Source organism: Pinus tabuliformis, chromosome 8, assembly GCF_031772625.1.
Source record: "Pinus tabuliformis cultivar Carrire ecotype Pingquan chromosome 8, CPIR1, whole genome shotgun sequence".
Classification (NCBI taxonomy): Eukaryota; Viridiplantae; Streptophyta; class Pinopsida; order Pinales; family Pinaceae; genus Pinus; species Pinus tabuliformis.
This window is the reverse complement of record NC_142294.1, coordinates 1,699,183,546-1,699,203,131: the sequence shown is the minus strand read 5'-3', so window position 1 is coordinate 1,699,203,131 and position 19,586 is coordinate 1,699,183,546. Positions and strand designations below refer to the sequence as shown.

At 44.3% G+C, this 19,586-nt stretch overlaps 1 protein-coding gene across 1 annotated transcript in view; it reads left to right on the top strand.

Annotated features, from left to right (window-relative positions):
* Positions 1-19,586, top strand: part of LOC149242788 (vacuolar protein sorting-associated protein 45 homolog) — a 174,051-nt gene that overhangs the window by 110,309 nt on the left and 44,156 nt on the right. The window contains exons 4-8 of the mRNA XM_089374319.1: positions 7,381-7,608; positions 7,767-7,892; positions 8,052-8,132; positions 8,231-8,372; positions 8,534-8,712. Of these exons, the coding sequence (XP_089230445.1) occupies positions 7,381-7,608; positions 7,767-7,892; positions 8,052-8,132; positions 8,231-8,372; positions 8,534-8,712 (756 nt within the window). The remainder of the gene's footprint in view (positions 1-7,380; positions 7,609-7,766; positions 7,893-8,051; positions 8,133-8,230; positions 8,373-8,533; positions 8,713-19,586) is intronic.

Here is a 19,586-nt window from a genome sequence, read left to right as displayed (position 1 = left end):
TTCGGGGGGTGGACGCAGAACAGGAGAAGCCTGTGGTGGACGCAGAATAGAAGGAGCCTGTGGTGGACACAGAGCCGGAGGATCCGATGGCAGATGAGGACGGGAAGAGATTTGCGGACATGCTCCTCAAATCAGTGCAGGATCTGTCGACGCAGATCGAGGTGATGGTGCAGAGATTCACCGCATTGGAGGCTAGACAACGCGAGAACCCACAGGTTTTCCAGGTTGGTGAGGGATCAGGTACATCCCACCATTTTCCAGAGTAGGGTGCCACTCAGCTTGATACTACTCAGCAGATGGCCTCACATGCCCCTACACGCTCTACCATGCCCACTTTCCTAGGAGCAGACACGGGGGTTGGAGCCTAGTAGGAGGCAGAGCCCAATCATATGGGCGATTATTTTGCAGAGTACCAGGCCTATGGGCAGGAGTTCAGGGATGCTCTCTCATTCAGAGACTTTGTTCAGCTCTAGCGGGATAGTAGACCCCGCGACCATCACAAAGGACACCGGCATTATCACGATGGAGACACCCACCGCACAGCTAGTAGATTCCACTTGCCTACGTTTGATGGTTCATCAAACAGTTCGGCAAGGTCTTGGGTGGAGAAGCTGGACATCTATTTCCAGCTTAACCAGATGTCGGAGGCAGAGGCCATCAAGGTGGCGACATTACATTTGGATGGTGAGGCCCAGGATTGGTGGTTCCATGGGATGGTTACACTTAGACATTCCACAGTGACGATGTATGCCGAGTTCACCAGGAGATTGATGGAGAGGTTTGACCGGAGGGATCCGGAACAACACTTTGTTGAGCTGACGAGGCTCAAACAGACCGGGAGCCCAGAGACCTACATTGCAGATTTCTTGAGGGTTTCAATGATGGTGCCAGATCTATCCACGACACGGAGGATCTACATGTTTGTTGAGGGGTTAGCAGAGCCACTTCGGGGTCTAGTCAAATCCACTAGACCAGCCACACTCCAGGATGCTATTAGTAGGACCTAGGACTTACAGGATGCCTTACCCAGGACCCGGACACCTTACCCCCAGAGACAGGCTTTCCAGCCTAAGGGGAAGGATGTGAGGATTCCGCCTCCGAAGGGGAATCCAAGACAAGCACAGATTGATGATGACACCAGGAGGGAGTTGAAGAAGAAGCGGTTGTGCTTTACCTGTCAGGAGCCGTGGGCACCAGGACATAGATGTGTTGCTGGCAAAGCACATTTTATTCAGGTCTTCTCCGAGAGCAGTGGGGAAGAGGATGAGGAGGATGATGTGGAGGTAGGAGATAGTCATGCCGTGCAGGGTCCCTTGCCGCCTCCACCAACAGCAGCAGGTGGTGTAGCTTTTGCACCTACCGAAGGAGCCCTTGCAGCATTGCGAGGAGTTCCCAAGTATTTGACGCTGCGTGTACGGGGGACAGTACGTGACCAGCGAGTATCAGTTTTGGTTGACAGTGGGGCAACCCACAACTTCATCGATGCATAGATGGTTGGGCGGAGAGGTATACAGACAGAGAGCTTCGATGGATTCTCAGTTTTTGTCCCAGGAGATCAGACCATGGTGTGTGATCATTATGTCCTTGAGTTATCAATGACGATGGGCACCTACACTGACTGACCACTTTTTCATGGTCAATATTCCGGACACCAACATAGTACTGGGTGTTTAGTGGCTTATCACTCTTGGGAAGGTCATGACAGATTGGAAGGCCCTAGAGATGGAGTGGGATGATGAGAAGACAGGGAGGCATGAGAAGATACGGGGACAACACACATACCCGCCTCAGACTGTTTCGGCTCATCGGATGGAGGCAGTCTTCCGGAAGGGAGATGTAGAGTGGGCAGTGGAGCTGCGTGCATCAGAGGTAGGGACTACAAGGCAAACGGTGCACCTAGAGGTACAGTCCATCCTTGACCGATATGCCACAGTATTTGGGGACATTCCGCCAAGATAGCCACCGAACCGGGGGTTTGAGCACACCATTGAGCTTGAGCAGAGCATATAGGCAGTGATTACTACCCCCTATAGGCATCCCAAAGCCTATCGGGATGAGATTGAGTGGGCCATTTAGGAGTTGCTGGCTCTTGGGCACATTCGGTCGAGCACAAGTCCTTTTGCTTCTTCCGTGGTGTTGGTGAAGAAGAAGGACAAAACATTGAGGATGTGCATTGACTATAGGGCCCTGAACAAGAAGACACTAAAGAACAGGTACCCCATACCCAGTGTCGATGAGTTGATGGATGAGTTGAGAGGAGCACGGTTCTTCTCAAAGATTGATTTGAGATCTAGGTACCATCAGATTCGCGTGAGGGAACAGGACATTCCCAAGACCGCCTTCAGGTGTCACTATGGGCACTTTGAGTTTTTGGTGATGCCCTTCGGGTTAACCAACGCCCCAGCTACATTCCAGTCTTGTATGAATCACATCTTCCGCAGTCACTTAAGGAAGTTTGTGTTGGTGTTTTTTGATGATATCCTCATTTACAGCAGGACTTGGTAGGAGCATCTCCAGCACATTGAGACAATATTGCGCATCTTGGAGGAGCAACAGTTCTATGCCAAGCTCTCTAAGTGTGAGTTTGGGTTGACGGAGACGGTACACTTGGGACACATCATAGGGGTGGACGAAGTGATGGTCCACAAGGAGAAGATTAGGGCCATCAGAGATTGGCCGGAGCTGAGGAATGTGACAGAACTCCGAGGGTTCATTGGCATTTGTACTTACTACCGGAAGTTCGTCAAGAGTTTCTCACAGCTTGCTGCACCCCTAACAGATCTAACGAGGAAGGGGGCATTCAGTTGGTCGGATACAGCGCAGCGAGCCTTTGACAGGCTCAAGGAGGTTATGAGCAGCTGCCCAGTGCTTGCATTGCCAGATTTTTCGCAGCCATTTGTTTTGGAGTGTGATGCGTCGGGAGAGGGGATCGACGCAGTATTGATGCAGGGAGGTCACCCTATAGCCTTTGAGAGCCGGAAGCTCCTTCCGCACGAGAGGTTGTATTCTATATACGACAAGGAGATGCTGGCCATCATGCATGCATTGGCCAAGTTTCGACAGTATTTAGTGGGTAACAGTTTTAGGGTGATGACTAATCACAATAGCCTCAGGTTCTTTTTGGAGCAGAAACAACTACAGGAGAGGTAGCGGAAGTGGATCAGTAAGATCCAAGCATATGACTTTGACATTGAGAATGTCAAGGGTAAGAACAACGTGGTAGCAGATGCTCTTTCTCGTAGACCAGCCACGTTGTCTCTTATGAGCTTGGACGCAGACTGGAGGGCTCGCCTCTTAGTAGATTACTCCAAGGACAGATTTGCATGTAAGGTTCTGGATGGGCAGGTGGTGGATGATAGGTACAGGGTCACGGGTGGTCGATGAGATCATCTATTACAGGGACCGGATCTTCATGACTGAGGGATCTCAGCTCAAGAAAAAGATACTTCAAGCATCACATGATTCACCATTGGCCGACCATCAGGGGTTTACCAAAACCTACTGGGCCATTAGAGAGAGGTTTTCATGGAAGGGCTTCAAGGAGGACGTACTCCAACATGTTCAAGAGTGCGATGTTTGCTAGAGGAACAAGGGGGAGATGAGCCATCCCGCAGGATTATTGCAGCCTCTTCCCATTCCGGAGGGGAAATGGGAGTGTATTTCCATGGACTTCATCACAGGGTTGCCCATGGTACAGGGCAAGGATTGCATCTTTGTCGTCGTTGATTGACTGACAAAGTATGCACATTTTTTCGCCATATTCGCACACTACACTGCAGCGCAGGTGGCTGAGCTGTTCTTCAGAGAGCTCTTCAGGCTACATGGTCTTCCTAAGACCATCACCAGTGACAGGGACAGCCGTTTCATGGGTGGGTTTTGGCAGGAGCTTTTTCGGCTAGTGGGGACGGAGTTGACACCGAGTACTAGTTATCACCCATAGACGGACGTGCAGACAGAGATAATTAACAAGTGGCTGGAGGGCTACTTGCATAACTATGTCAGTGGGCAGTAGAGAGCATGGCTGAAGTGGCTGCATCTGGGGGAGTACTGCTACAACACTACACATCACATGTCCATCGGTATGTCACCATTCTATGCTTTGTATGGATATCATCCTTTATCTTTTGCTGACGTGATGTTTGGTGCTAGCAAGGCTTCGAGAGCCAAGATTTGGATCCAAGAGAGTTAGGATATTCTCCGAGCTCTCAAGGATAATATGGCTACAACGCAGAACCAACAGAAGCTGTATGCTGACAGGGGTCGGGTGGAGAGACAGTTTGAGGTAGGGGACTTGGTCTACCTACGATTACAGCCATACCGATAGTCGTCACTGAAGCAAAAGGGAGCTGAGAAGCTCAAGCCCTGCTTTTATGGGCCATACAGGGTGATATTCAGGATTGGACAGGTTGCGTATGAGTTGGAGCTACCCCAAGGCAACAAGATTCATAACATCTTTCATGTATCATGCCTGAAGAAGGCATTGGGACAGCATGTGATAGTGACAGATGAGCTACCACCCACTGATGATGAGGGGCATTTGGTGTTGCAGCCAGAGGCTATTATTGATACCAGGGAGAGGCAACTGCGGAGCAGGACGGTCCGGGAATTCTTGGTGAGGTGGAAGAATTTACCAGATGAGGATGCCACTTGGGAGAGTGAGAAAATTTTGCAGCATCCATCACTTTAGTTGCTTGAGGACAAGCAACATTTTGCGGGGGGAGACTGTAATATTCCTAATTAGCCATGGCTAATTGGAATATTCGATTTTGCTCAATTTTGCCTTCTGTAGTTATTAATAAATAAAAAGGTGAGAAAAGGGGGGGCATAACTCAATTTTTAAATAAAGTCACTCGCTAGTAGCACAACGTTGTGACTTAAAGGGGGAGCCAAGGGGGCCAAAGGACCACGTAGAGGAGGGGCCGACGTAAACACTTGGAGGGACTGCGCAGATGGATAGGAGCACGTGGCAAGAGGGAGGCTACATTGGAGGAGGTGGGCCTTAGGGTTGAGATAGGCCAATGCTATAAAGGAGAGAGGAGCCTCCTCATTTTGGCATTTGATTATGTGCATTGGAGCTAGTCACTTCGACTTAGAGCACGTTGGTTGTTTAGCCTGTCTGCAGCACTATTTAGTGCATTGAGTGTCTCCGTTCGGAGATCTCACCCTCAGCCCTAGGGGACTTCGAGTGCCTACTCGGGCAAGGTAGCTTTCAACAGTCTTTTGTGGAGGATTTGAGCTAGGAGATTGAGCCGGGGATCAACCCTTGCATATTGATGACTGCGTAGTCTTGAGAGAGGATGACGCAATCTTTCTAGGAAGCAGTTCTGGATTGGGGTTTTGTGGAGGATTTGAGCTAGGAGATTGAGCAGGGGATCAACCCTTGCATATTGGAGGATTTTGGTAGAGTTTCAGGCAGAATTTTGGAGAGTTCTATTCAGTGGCAGCGCAGAGCCTTGAGGGATTGCATGGATCCTCAAGGGGGTGGTTTTCGGGGGTTAGCGATTTTGGAAAAGCTTTCTGGGCTTTTCTGGGTTTATTGAGAAGAGGCTAATTCCAGAGTTTCAGCATTTTTCTGAGGAGGGGAACAACCCCAAATCCTCATTTGGTTCCAGCAGTAGCAGCAGCACAACAGTTCTCCGGCAGCTTGGACGCAGTTCAGAGAGAAGCCATTTCCTTGCTATTCTGAGTGTATTTCTTCACTTGCCTTGAGCAAGTCGAGGTGCTATCTTCCTGATCACCTCTTGTACTCATACCATTACTTAGTATAATAAAATGGCTTAGCATTTCTCTCTGCATTTCTTGAGTATCTACTTGTATTCCGTGTTTATATTACTGTATGTTGCATTACTGTTATTTACATCACTTTGAGCTTCCCGGCTACTATCTCACTTGTGTGTTATTTGGTTGGAGTTTATTGGGGTTTGGGGAATATCCCTGAAACGGGATATTACAAAAATCTTGCTTAATCTTAAACGAGTATTTGATCACTTAATTGTGTCTCCCGGATTGGTTGGTTTCCAAGTAGTTCTTCTATCCATTTCAGTATCCTCTACCCCCCTTAGTCTGCTGTTGGGAGACAACTTAAACGGAGAGATTGGGGATCAAGGTGATAGCCCCCGATCTGAACCATTGTTGTAGTGCCTAGACATTCTACGCGACAACAAAGTGCATGCTCATCTCTTCTTTCAGTTTTCATAGTTTAGCTGCAATGAAGTGGAATCTTTCATGTTATTTAATTTTAAGCCTGTTTGTGTTCTTGGTTGCTTTCATGCACACCAATGACAAATGGTTTTTGTGCTTATCACTCATATTAACCACAGATATTTCCAAGTGTTGATAGTGCATGAGCACTAGGGACACCCCTCTGACTAGAGAAACACCAGTATGAATGGAGGAGTAATTAGCAGTGACCTGAGGCTAATTACTCATGGTTACGTTTTCCCATAGCAGATCTAAGATATAACGGGTAGTCTAACCTCCATCATGAGCTTTTTCTCCTTGGCCTCAAATGTTACGGAGGATGGTTCTCACTATCAAGCTTGTTGTATGATCACATAGGAAGGGTTCCGCAGCTCTGGGTACCCCCGAAGAGCATAATCAGGCGTTGCATCAGCCTATTTACAGAGACATAGTATTGTAAGGATGTCTCTTCTCTCTGCCACTTTCTACTTCCACTTCTATATCCAACTTTGGGCTGGACCAGAGCCTTGGACCCACTTGGGTTTGCACTTTCTCCCCACCTTATTATAACTTACACTTCCCTTCTCTCATTCACCAGAAAGTTCCTGAGGGAGAGTACAAGGGGAAACTTCCTGGTACCAAAATGTAAATCCACATGCTACTACATTTTATTGTGCGAGTCTCCAAATACCGTAGGGAGCCATGCCTTAACACCATGGCCTCATTTTCAGCAGAATCTGGAAATGGTGAAATGTTGGCCAGGCATAATGAGTCTGGCAAGTGTGGATGTCCAACAGTGTGCCCTGTATAAAGAGAACGTGCGGGGCAATTGGTGTTGATTGGTGCAAGAAGTAAGGCACCTTGAGTTGGAAAACCGCCATGGTACTGGGGCATTTGTCCGTATATATATTTAGTTCCTGTTGTATAAATTGTAGGAGTTCTACTGTAAGCATTATTGTATTTATGAATATTGAATTTAATCACAATTAAACTAATTATATTATAATTTATCTACTTTAGACTAGAGGGGGAATTGATTATGATTGTCCTGGCTTATATCCTGTTTAATATGATACAATAATACTTCATGGTGGCAGATATCACAGAAGGTTTTGTTTTAGTTGCTATTAATTGTTCATGTTACAGACATGTGATTAAATAACAGATCGTACTCATGATAACATGAATCTGTGCATGCAGGAATTCTATGCTGATTTTGTTTCCATGGATCCTTATCATTTCACGCTCAATATGCCCTCAAATTATATTTATATGCTTCCTCCAGTTGCAGATCCCCAGAGCACCCAGCTCTTTTGTGATAGAGTGCGTGATGGCATATCTGCAGTGTTCTTGGCACTCAAACGTCGGCCCATCATTCGATTTCAGCGGAGCTCAGATATTGCTAGAAGGATTGCACAAGAAACTGCTGTAAGCAAATTGTGAACATGAAAGCTCTGTTCATTTTGGAATAGTATTCAGTCAGTGTGAAACATTTGTTTGCTTCCAGTAGTTGTACAATTTGATTGTTGGATTCTACCTCATTTCAAAAGAATATTAGCTCTTTATGTATAGCTGGTTTTTTGCAGAAACTCATGTATGAAGAGGAGAGTGCACTTTTTGACTTCCGAAGATCAGAAATTTCTCCACTGCTTTTGATACTTGATAGACGGGATGATCCAGTTACCCCCTTACTGAATCAGTGGACTTATCAGGTAATTCCTTGGCAAATTGCACCTCTTTAATTTAGTCGGATTGCATTTAAGCAGTAGCTATTACAGTCCATATTTGTGCGAAGCATGCTATTAATTGTACAAAGTAACAAAACCTCCTCATGATTCTGTCTTAAGGCACCTTTTCTCTTTTATCTTCAGGCAATGGTGCATGAACTTTTGGAGATCAAAGATAATAAAGTGGATTTAAGAACTTTCATTAAAGTTCCCAAAGATCAGCAGGTTTGATTTTCAGTTTCAACTTTACTTTTTAGTTCACTGATTGTTTATGTTTTGTGTTTCATGCATAAGATATCTAAGCTTAATGTTTGCTGTAATAGGAGGTAGTGCTTTCATCAGAACAAGATACGTTCTTTAAAGCAAACATGTTTGAGAATTTTGGTGATCTTGGAATGAATATAAAACGTATGGTGGACGAATTCCAGCAGAAGGCAAAGAGCAACCAGAATATCCAGACACTAGGCATGTTTGCAACTGAGTATTTTGTTACTTTATAGATAGTATTCCTGGATGGATTTCACCTAATTAGACATACAATTTTCATGGCAACAAGAATGGTATTTATAACCTGTACTCTTCTATCTTTTTGATGGAAATATGAGAAACTGATTGTTCAAATGCAGAGGACATGGCCAAATTTGTCGACAATTATCCCGAGTACAAGAAGATGCATGGAAATGTTTCAAAGCATGTGACAATGGTTACTGAATTGAGCAGGATTGTTGATGAACGAAAGCTAATGTCTTTGTCGCATACAGAACAGGAACTAGCTTGTAATGCAGGGCAGGTGGCAGCTTTTGAGGTAGTTTTTGTTTCTTCCCATGCTTATGTCTTTGTGGATATGCATATCCCCATTTCATACCTTTTGTGTCTTTCTTTTCTTTAGATGGCAATTTGTTGTAGAGGTGCAGACTGCTGAAATACTAGAAATATTTATTAATATATATATTTTATACTTAACCGTTATTTGGATTTCCTTTTACATATATTTTCTTTTCAATTGTAATACTCCGCTTCCTCTCACATATATTTATGCCCACTTTATATTTTCTCCCTTTTTTAATACAATTTCTGAGCCTTATTTTATTATTCAGTTTTAATAGTAACATAATCTAGTTCCAATTGTAACACTTTGCTTTCCCTCGTATATATCTGTCCACTTTATGCTTGTCTTCTTTTTTTAATATAATTTCTGAACATTTATTTAATTATTCAGTTTTAACGTAATCTTGTTCACTTCTTTTATGAATTCTATATATGATTATTGACTATGTAATCAAATTAAGACACTCCTTGAACGCACTAGTCGTGACCTTTGGAGGTACGGTTATTGACAACGATGTACGGGCCCATATTCCAGAAAATATGATTGCAACTGGCCGTACGAAATTTATATACAGACGATGTGTGAACAGGTACCTTCTTATATAGTATTTGTGTTCGATTAAATTCCAACTTCAGGTATAATGGATTATGTTATGGATATATTCCAGCGCAAACCTCCAGCAATGTTCCTGTACCGTGTACCGAGAACTGTCGAATCCTACGGCCGATGGAACAATTTTGCACGGATAATGTTTGTGGCTTGCTTACCATGGCGGTGGTGATTGAAGGAGTACAACAACGCTACAATTCGTATGGTTGCAGCGGTGGCGATTTCACAGAGCAGCACTGCGATTTGATGGTTGCGGCTGTGGAGAAGCTGGTTGTGGATGGCACAGAAGAGGTGGCCATGGTTCAAAATTGAACCTGTCACAGCCCATCAAGAGGGCTCTAGCACATCCCAAGAGCGTGAAGATAAAATTACACGTAAAAAAAAAATTTAAATCTCTATTTCTACTAGTTTTAAAAAAAATTAAATAATATGATAAAATGTTTTGTGAAAGGTTGCAGCCTGCCGAAAAAATTTCCCAATTATCTACGGTGGCACACATATGCTTATGGTCTGTCAAGAAATATTCCTTGTGCTTCTAGAATACGACATTCCGACCTCCCTTACTAACACTATATAACTCTGTTTGGATGCCTCTCCAACAATTCAAGCCACACTCTACACACACAGAGGCATTCACTGATTCATATAACTCTGTTCTCATTTATTTAGTTTCAGTGTGGCGAGGAGGAGCAGGTGAAGGTGTTGAACACATGGGTCAGCCCCTTCGGCATGAGGGTTTTGATTGTATTGCAAGAAAAATGCATCAAACATGAATCAAGATTCTCACTTCCAAGAGCGACTGCACTTGAGAAAGGCCTATTTATTTTTCTTTTTTAAAAGCCTCTGCCAGTTTTATATTGTTCAATTGATTTAGGTTTAAGTTTTCCCGAGCTTTTATATTGATCAATTGATTTAGGTGCAGTGTGTGTACCGGGTGAAGTTTTTTTTACATTTTTGCACATAAAATCACTTGAATGGTTAAAACTGTTGTTAGTCCCACTAGTTTCATACATTAGTGGATGTGATGCGGCATTTCAAATAAAAAAGTGCTGCCAGGTGAAATTAGCCAGCAGATTACTAGATCACCTTAATATAAAGGACAAAACGATTATATGAAGAAAATTCCAAAAGCTAATTTGCTAGTATATTTTTCAATTGAATTAGGTGGAATATTATGTGGATGGGTGAATTGTTTTTTTATTTGGATTTGGAGCACTTTGACAAACAAAACGATTTGGGGATTAAAGTGGAGCTTTGTTATGCTTCACTTCAATTTGATTTTCACAAATGATATGCTGCAAGGAAGCATCATTTCATATAGATAAACTAAGTGTAACATAAACATTTTAAAGGAAAAAAAGTTCAAGTGTTGAAGTTTCTAAGTTTACTTAGTTTAGAAATCCTCGTGCACTTTTTCTGATTTATTCCTACCTACTTGTTATTTTTCTTTAACAAGTTATTTACAAAGTAAATACTAAAAATAAACACTAGTGCATGCTCAACATATTACAGATCGGCAACAAAAAGAAACAACAACAAACACACCACATGACACCATTAGTTTTGGACCAATGTCCCCGAAAAAACCTAATGCGGGAAAATTGATGCAACTATCTGAGGGGTTTCTTATTAAGCAATATCAAAGTACAATTCAGGTGCCGAAACTGGCCTACCCAACAGAGAATTTCCTTAGCAGCTATACCTCACAGTTTGAGAGAAATCTCCTGGCTGAAACCCCTAAAAATCCTTCCGGTAGCTCCTTAGCACAAAACTGCTGTGCAACCCCAGCGTCTACCCAATCTGGACTATGTCAGCCCCTCTGTGTCTCACATTAGCCCTGCGTCAGCTCCAGGAGGCCCTGCGTCAGCTTTTTGGGCCTCTGCGTCAGACACACTGGCCTCTTTGGTGCTCTGCGTAGCATTTGGCTGCCTCTGCGTGGCCCTGCCTGAGCCCTTGCTGGTTCTGCATCACTCTACTTGGCTACTGTGCTGCTCACCCGACACAATCTTTGCCTTCTCTGTTTCTCTGTACTCAATGCCTCTCAGCTGCTCTCCCGATCACTGATTCTATCTCTCTTAGCGAATCCCGCTCTAGAGAATAGAATGACTGATCACTCTGGTGTATTCTCCAATGATCCTCAAGCCTCCTCTTATACTTTTTCTGTTGACATCTCAGCGGCTAAGATTAAGTCCCTAATCAACGGCTAAGATTAGATTTGGCTTGATCCATGTGTTTTGGACCACTCTTAACACAGATTCATATTAATGCACATTAATATTTTATTTTTACTCCATTAAAAATATTAATTATTTTAATGTCTCCTGATCTATTTAGAATCTGCGCAAACCCTTTCTGGGTATTGGAGATCTCATGTGCCCCAACCTCCACCAAATTTCGTGGCTAGAGCGCATTCGATGCTACCCCAAATCAACACTCCCTCTTAGTTAGGACTGTGCTCTAGCAATATCCCTCACTGAATTTTACTCTGATCTTCCAGCATCGGTACCTGTGCTGATGCTAGGCATACCTGCCCACCATCCTCTGCACTGCTGCCTCCTGTACTGCTGCCCATGGTTATGCCGTTGCCACTGCTACATCTGTACGACAGCTCCCTCTGCATCCGTGCTGCTGGTGGTCCTTTCTCCCAGCACTACATCTGCACTGCACCTCCTCTCATGTTGCATCGTGCTGCTCACTGTTGCACTTCAACTTAGTTACTGAGAAGTAAGTAACTGATCTCCGAACTGACCTCCCTATTGGGCTAGAAACACCCACTGATGCTGAAGCTCTCTCTGTCGCTGACAAGTGCTCCCTCTCTCTGACCTCTGCGCTGCTGCAATACCTCCTTGCATCTCGCACCGTTGCACACCTCTTTGTGCCTTCCTGCACTGGTGCAACACTCCTGTGCCTCTCGCATTGCTGGAACTTGCTAGCTCTGCGTTGTCTCAGCACTCCTGCATTGTAGCTCTCTCTGCTGCTCCATCCACATCCGCCTCTACCCACTCAACGAATGTTGCTACTCCTCGTCGGGGCTCCCATAGCAAGGTCTAATCCAAGAGCCTGGGTACCTCAAGGATCCTACCCCTCATCGCCTGTAGTCCATCTGACTACAACTCTATGTCTCCCCACTTCCTCTCAAGTGGTGCATGTGCACTCATGGCACAATCATCGTCTATTAAAACTTCTTTCTTTGCCTGTGCTGGCGTTGCCTTAGTCTCGGAAGACTGTCCCTTACTCTTCTTACTTGGACACTGGGTCGCATAATGACCCATCTCCCCATAGTGGAAGCACTTGATCTTGGAGAGATCTTTCTTCTTTCGCTTCTCCTGCTTTCCCTCAGATGCTAGGGCCACATCCTCCTCCTCCTGCTTGACCTCGATCCCTTTGCTGCTGTGACTTGTCTTTGACTATCCTCTGATCTCTTCCTGGCAAAGAGCTGCCCACATCTTATCCCAAGGTGGGGAGTCCCTTTGCCTAGGATTCTTTGGACAAACACTTCCCAATCTTTTGAGACAGCATTCACGGCTGTCCTCACCATAAGTTCTTTATCCAGTGTCGCTCCTATAACAGTTAACTGGTATCAGATCTGATTCAGTCCTCTGAGGAAGGTGTCAATCGGTTGACCTTTCTTCATTTGATACGACCTCAACCGGTTCTCGAGCAACATTCTTCTCTACACAGAAGTATGTTGGTACAGGTTCTTGTTTCCTTCTCGGCTATATGTGGTACCACATGATCCTTGACCCCATCAAGGATAATGCACTTGGCCCTCACCATCGCCTCTTCGTACTTGTCGTTATCATTGGGGTCGACTGGGATAGCTATAACCTTCAAGGCGAAGTTCTTGAGATGATTCCTGTCAAGCACTAATAAGATTCTGGCCTTTGATGCTTCGTCTTGTCTATCCTGGTCTCTTACCCCGTGTAGTGCCATGACACTCCTCTACTTCCCTCTTGGAAGTTCTCTGTTCGACTCCTCTAAGTCTATTTCCCGTTTGGAAGTTCTCTTCTGGACTCCCTCTGAGTCTTGATTTCCCTCTTGGAAATCCTTCTGCTGCTTGTCGAGATGCCCCCTACTCTGATCGTCTTGTGCAACTGCATTGCTGATCCAGGTTCCTCGGCTAGAAACCCTCGATAACAAATCCTCTGGCCTTGCTCTGACTACAGTACCTCACTAGCTCCACTCTGTAATATTTCTGCAGCCTTGTAGACTCCAGCAACTGCCTCTCTGTGAATTGCGTCAACCCCTCTCTACCTCACGCTGGCTCTGCGTCACCCCAGATGGGTCTGTGTCAGCCCTGGGATGCCCTACGTCAGCCCTCTGGCCCTTTGCGTCAGCATCGCTGGCCCCTCCGAGGCTCTGCGTAGCTCCGGACTTCTTCTGCGTGGCTCTGCATCACACTTCTTGGCTTCTGTGCTGCTAGAAACAACTTCTGTCACCTCGGGACAACTGTTTTTTGTTGCTATTGCTCCGCTCACCTGATGTCTCTTAGTCCTCCTGTGATCTGCAATCACACTCTAATACCATGTTGAAGTTTCTAAGTTTACTTAGTTTAGAAACCCTTCATGCACTTTTTCTGATTTATTCCTACCTACTTGTTATTTTTCTTTAACAAATTATTTACAAAGTAAATACTGAAAATAAACACAAGTGCATGCTCAACATATTACAGATCAACAAATAAAAGAAACAAGAACAAACACACCACATGATACCATTATTTTTGGACCAATGTCCTTGGAAAAACCCAATGCAAGAAAATTGGTGCAGCTATTTGAGGGTTTTCTTATTAAGCAATATCAGAGTACAATCTGGGTGTCGAAATTGGCCTACCCAACAGAGAATTTCCTTAGTAGCTATATCTCAAAGTTTGAGAGAAATCTCCTGGCTGAAACCCCAGAAAATCCTTCTAGCAGCTCCTCAGCACAAAATTGCTCTACAACCCCAATGTTTGCCCAATCTGGACTACGTCAACCCCTCTCTGTCTCACGCTGGTCCTGCGTCAGCCTTTCTTGGCATGCATCAGTCCCAGGAGCCCCTATGTCAGCTTTCTGGGCCTCTGCGGCAAACACACTGGCTTCTCTGGTGCTCTGCGCAACACTTGGCTGCCTCTGTGTGGCCCTGTGTGAGCCCTTGCTGGCTCTGCGTCACTCTCCTTGGCTGTTGCGCTGCTCACCTTACACAATCTCTGCCTTCTCTGCTTCTTTGTACTCAATGCCCTCAGCTGCTCTCTTGATCACTGATTCTATCTCTCTTAGCAAACCCCGCTCTAGAGAATAGAATCACTGATTATTCTGGTGTATTCTCCAAGTGACCCCCAAGCCTCCTCATATACTTTTCCTGTTAATATCTCAACGACGGAGATTAAGTCCCTAATCAATGGCTAAGAGTAGATCTGGCTTGATCCATGTCTTTTGGACCACTCTAACACAGATTCATATTAATACACATTAATATTTTATTTTCCCTAAGTTTAGACTTAGGGACTCCATTAAAAATATTAATTATTTTAATATTTCCTGATCTATTTAGAATCTGCCCAAATCCTTTTTGGGTATTGGAGATCTCATGTGCCCCAACCTCTCTACCAAATTTCGTGGCTAGAGCACATTCGATGCTACCCAAAATTAGCATTAAGTGTAGCAAAATGTTAAAATTGGCAACTAGGGCCAAACTCCATGTGGGTCATCTTATTTATGGTAGCTGATATTTTTCTTGGATTCCTCTCTTCGAGAGGTGTAGGATTGATCTAAAGATCATCCAATTCCGACATGTATTTATGGAGATATGAATTTATTTGTGTTATTTGATAGTTTGTCAAGGTCGGCCAACAAGCAAATAACCCCTGCTCAAACTCAATGTTGCATTATAAATAGAGGTGACCTCTAGTCATTTGACACATACATCTCTTGTGATCTCTCCACTCGTTTCGGTTTTGGTGGAAAGAGAGGTCTAGAGGGAGAGCCCTAGCCGCAGTCCGGAAGGAAGATGCCCTAACTGTTGTTCTAAGGAGATCAAGGCACAGTGATGAAGAAGCTCTAAACGCAACAAGACAAGGTGCCTTAGCCGCAGTGAGGGAAGAGATCTAGACGTAGATTGAAGTAGATCAAGCCGCAGTCATGGAGGAGACATATACGCAGTTCAAGTTAATGAATCCCTAACAGTTAATAAAGCCTAGCCGCAGTCATGAAGCCCTAGCTGCAGTCATGAAGCCCTAGCCGTAGTCATGTCTTGTGAGGAGGTTGGGCCGCAGTTAAAATGGAGACCTGTAGCTGTCAAGAGGAACACCAATACGCAGTATGGAGAAGCTGTTAATCTACTGTCCAAAGGTGGCCCTAATTTGCTGACTAAAGCAGGCCTTAATTGCAGTTAAGAAAGGCCTAATACGTAGTCAAGGGAGACATCTAATCCACAACCAAGGAGAGACCCTAACGCAGCTAATTGAAGCCTGTTGACAACGTGAAGAAGACTAGATGGACAACGTGGAAATCTTTGTGTGCTGTAGGTGACAGTGTGGCAAATAAGGCAACCTTAAGGCTTGAATTAAAGGGCTGTTAGCAAGGCTGGAAGTTACAGTCATAAGGAGAAGCATTGCATTGGAGAAGTCTGCCTTCAAGTCAGCATAGGGAAGAATAGGTTATGTGTTTGGGTGCTGCTAAGAGTAGACAACTAGGCTGAGATCTTCAGGAAGAAAATGTTGCATATCATTTGGGCAAGCAGAAAGCTACAACTAGCTGTTGTGCTAGGCCACAGGCCATAGCACACAACTAGAGGTTGAGTTAAGGGTTGTCAAGGGTGGACAACACCTTTAGAAGGCAGTGTAGCATGAGAGAAGGATCTTCAAGGTATACTACAGTCCTAAAAGGACTTGTCTCCTGACTGCGTGGTGGAACTACTGCTACAGGACTTGCCATAACCTATAATGCAGCAAACCCTAATGCTAACATGTTGCAGCAAGGGCTACTAGATTGATGAACTCAAAGGATATGCTACAACACTCTTAATGATTGATTGAAGACTGCGATGAGAATTCAGGGCTACATCTTTGAACTGTCATCATTAATAGAATGATGTACTTTCTACTGCTGTCATAAAATCTTAGATTTGTATATTTTTACTATCTCTCTCTCTGCTGAACTATTGAAGATTATAAGAAGAATTAATCAAGGGTTTCCCCACATTGGGGATTGTCCCTGGCTGGTGCCACATCTTGTGTCCTCTTGTCTTGGCTTGTCTTCTATTGTTTATGTTTATGTTCTATCTGCACTTTACTATCATGCTGATTTGATTGCTAATCTGAATATTGTCATTGGGGTTATATGAAAAATGAAGTAAATTGCTCTAAGCATAGAACATACCAAAATTTAACATGGTATCGGAGCTGAGATGAAGACAAAGCCCAAGCAAGAGTGAAAGAGCAATCACCAAAGACAATTGGACAAGGTCAAACGCTGAATGGGTTCCTCATCCCTCTTCTTGGCTGAAGACAAGCTCCTTGTAAAGTCTGACTATCATGGATGGAAGATGTCTCTTGATCTGACATTGGAAGAATAAGAAGTGTTGGATTATGTGAAGGGTAAAATCCCTGAGCCTCCATCAAGTGCACCGGCTGCTACAAAGAACAAGTACACCAAGGGTGAAGTCAAAGCGAAGAAGATTATCAGAGATTCCATTGACAAGCGTTTGCTGGCCTACATCTCCGACGTAAACACCTCTAAGGAGATCTACGCCAGATTAGTAAGCATGTTCAAGGTTAGTGATGCAAATCAAATTTTGTTCCTGAAAAATAAGTTGAAGGATATTAAGAAGGGCAAGGACGAGGATATTCAATCCTACTTTTTAAGGATCACTGAGATCAAGAATGATCTTCTATCGATTGGAGAAATCATATCTGAAAGGGAACTTACTATCACTACCCTTGGAGGACTCCTACCTGAGTGGTATATATTTAGAACCACTATTCTCAATAATGATCGAATTCTGGGGTTTGAAGAATTGATGTCGAGATGTATTCAAGAAGAAACTAGGATGGTGGAGCAAGAAATGCCTTCTAATAGAGGCAACCCTAATGCTTTCTCCGCTCATGCCAAAAGGAGAAATAATGCAAGGTCTAAAGGTCATTTCAATGGAAAGCCCGAATCTAAGGGTGGAAGGAAAGGCAGATGCTTTGCTTGTAATAAGTTTGGCCACTATGCATGGGAGTGTCCAAATAGAAGGGGCGCATCACATGATGATGATCACAATCATTCCAGGGGCTACTTCAATGATTGGAGGAATGACAGGTACAATGGCAAAGGAAAGAGGAATGTAGGACATCAAGGAAATGGTCGATCCTCCAAGAAGGCCAAGAACTACAAGTATGAAGAATCAAATGTTGTTTCTGATAAGCAAAAGGAGTATTATCTTATATCGGCCCTCTCCACTACCTCTCCTATGGACTCTTGGAAATTGGCTTATATTGATAGTGGTGCCTCAAGGCACTTCACCGGATACAAGGAATCTCTCTCTAATCTGATAGAGAAGGAAACAAACTTGGAGATTATTCTTGGAGACGATTCCACCTATCCTGTAAAGCGTGCAGGGAATGCTACCCTTCAATTGAATTAGGGTAACACGATTCATTTACAAGAAGTTCTTTATGTACCTGATCTCAAGAAGAACTTGGTGTCCATTTTGGCAATGGAAGACAAAGGTTACAAGGTGGCATTCATCGATGGAAAGGTACGTGCTTGGAAAAGGAATTTTAAAAATGCTTTTACTCTTGGGTTCAGGGTTGGCACTTTGTATCAAGTTGCAGGAAGTCCATTGGGGACCATGTCATGTGACACATCTCTTCAATGGCACTGGAGGTCTGCCCATCTTCATTGTAAGGCCCTACCCGATGTGAGACAGATGGTGACAGGGATGCCTGAATTCAAAGAAGAGCATGAAGGTACATGTCCAAGATATATCGAAGGAAAGCTTACAAGAGGACCATTCCCTTCATGTAATAGTAAGACCACAGATGTGGAACAATCGAAGGGGTTTAAGATTCATGATCGGGAATCTCATGTATGCCGGTTGAAGAAAGCTCTCTATAGTTTGAAGCAAGCACCCTGGGTTTGGTGTAAGAGGATTGACAACTATCTGATAAAGCTGAGATTCACTAGGAGTGAAGCCAATCCAAACCTTTGGCTTAAGGTTGTGGATAATAGACCTCTCATATTGGTACCTTATGAGGACGACCTCTTTCTGATAGGTACAGACCCTCTCACTGGCAAAAGTAAGAGGGAGTTGGATTCCAAATTTGAAATGGTGGACTGCAAGCCCGTGACTACCCCGATGGTACTTAACTTTAAGAAGTTATGTGGTAGTGTTGCTGGACATGAATTGGGAAATGCCTCTGAGTTTTGTCAACTCATAGTAGCATTGATGTTCTTGGTGAACTCTCGTCCGGATATATGTTTTGCAGTTAGCATGTTGAGCCAACATATGGCTGAGCCTCATCACTCACATTGGATTGGTGCCAAGAATCTTCTGAGATATCTTCGGGGCACAATCACTCATGGACTGAGATACACTGCTAGAGTTGTGAGGCTGCATTGTTATTTTGATGCTGATTGGGCAAGCAGTGTGGAGGATCGCAAAAGCACTTATGGGTGCTGTTTCTCTTTGGGTTCTGCTTCGATATCCTGGATGAGTAGGAAGCAGAAGTCGGTTGCTTTGAGCACTGCTGAGGCCGGATACATAACTGTGAGTATGGCCTCGTGTGAAGCTGTCTGGTTGGAGAAGCTCTTCAGTGAGCTGTTTGGACACGTGTTGGATACCACCGTGATCTTCTGTGACAAGCAGAGTGGGATTCGATTGTTGAAGAATCCCGTGTTCTATGATCACTCCAAGCATATAGACATCAAGTACCACTTTATCTAGGATATGGTACAATGAGGAGCAATAAGGCCCCATCACATTGGGAATGATGTGCAAGTTGGCGATATTTTGATGAAGCCCCTGGTAAAGGTCAATTTGATGAAGCCCCTGATCGCAAAAGCACTTATGGGTGCTGTTTCTCTTTGGGTTCTGCTTCGATATCCTGGATGAGTAGGAAGCATAGGTCGGTTGCTTTGAGCATTGCTGAGGCCGAATACATAACTGTGAGTATGGCCTCGTGTGAAGTTGTCTGGTTGGAGAAGCTCTTCAGTGAGCTGTTTGGACACGTGTTGGATACCACCGTGATCTTCTGTGACAAGCAGAGTGGGATTCGA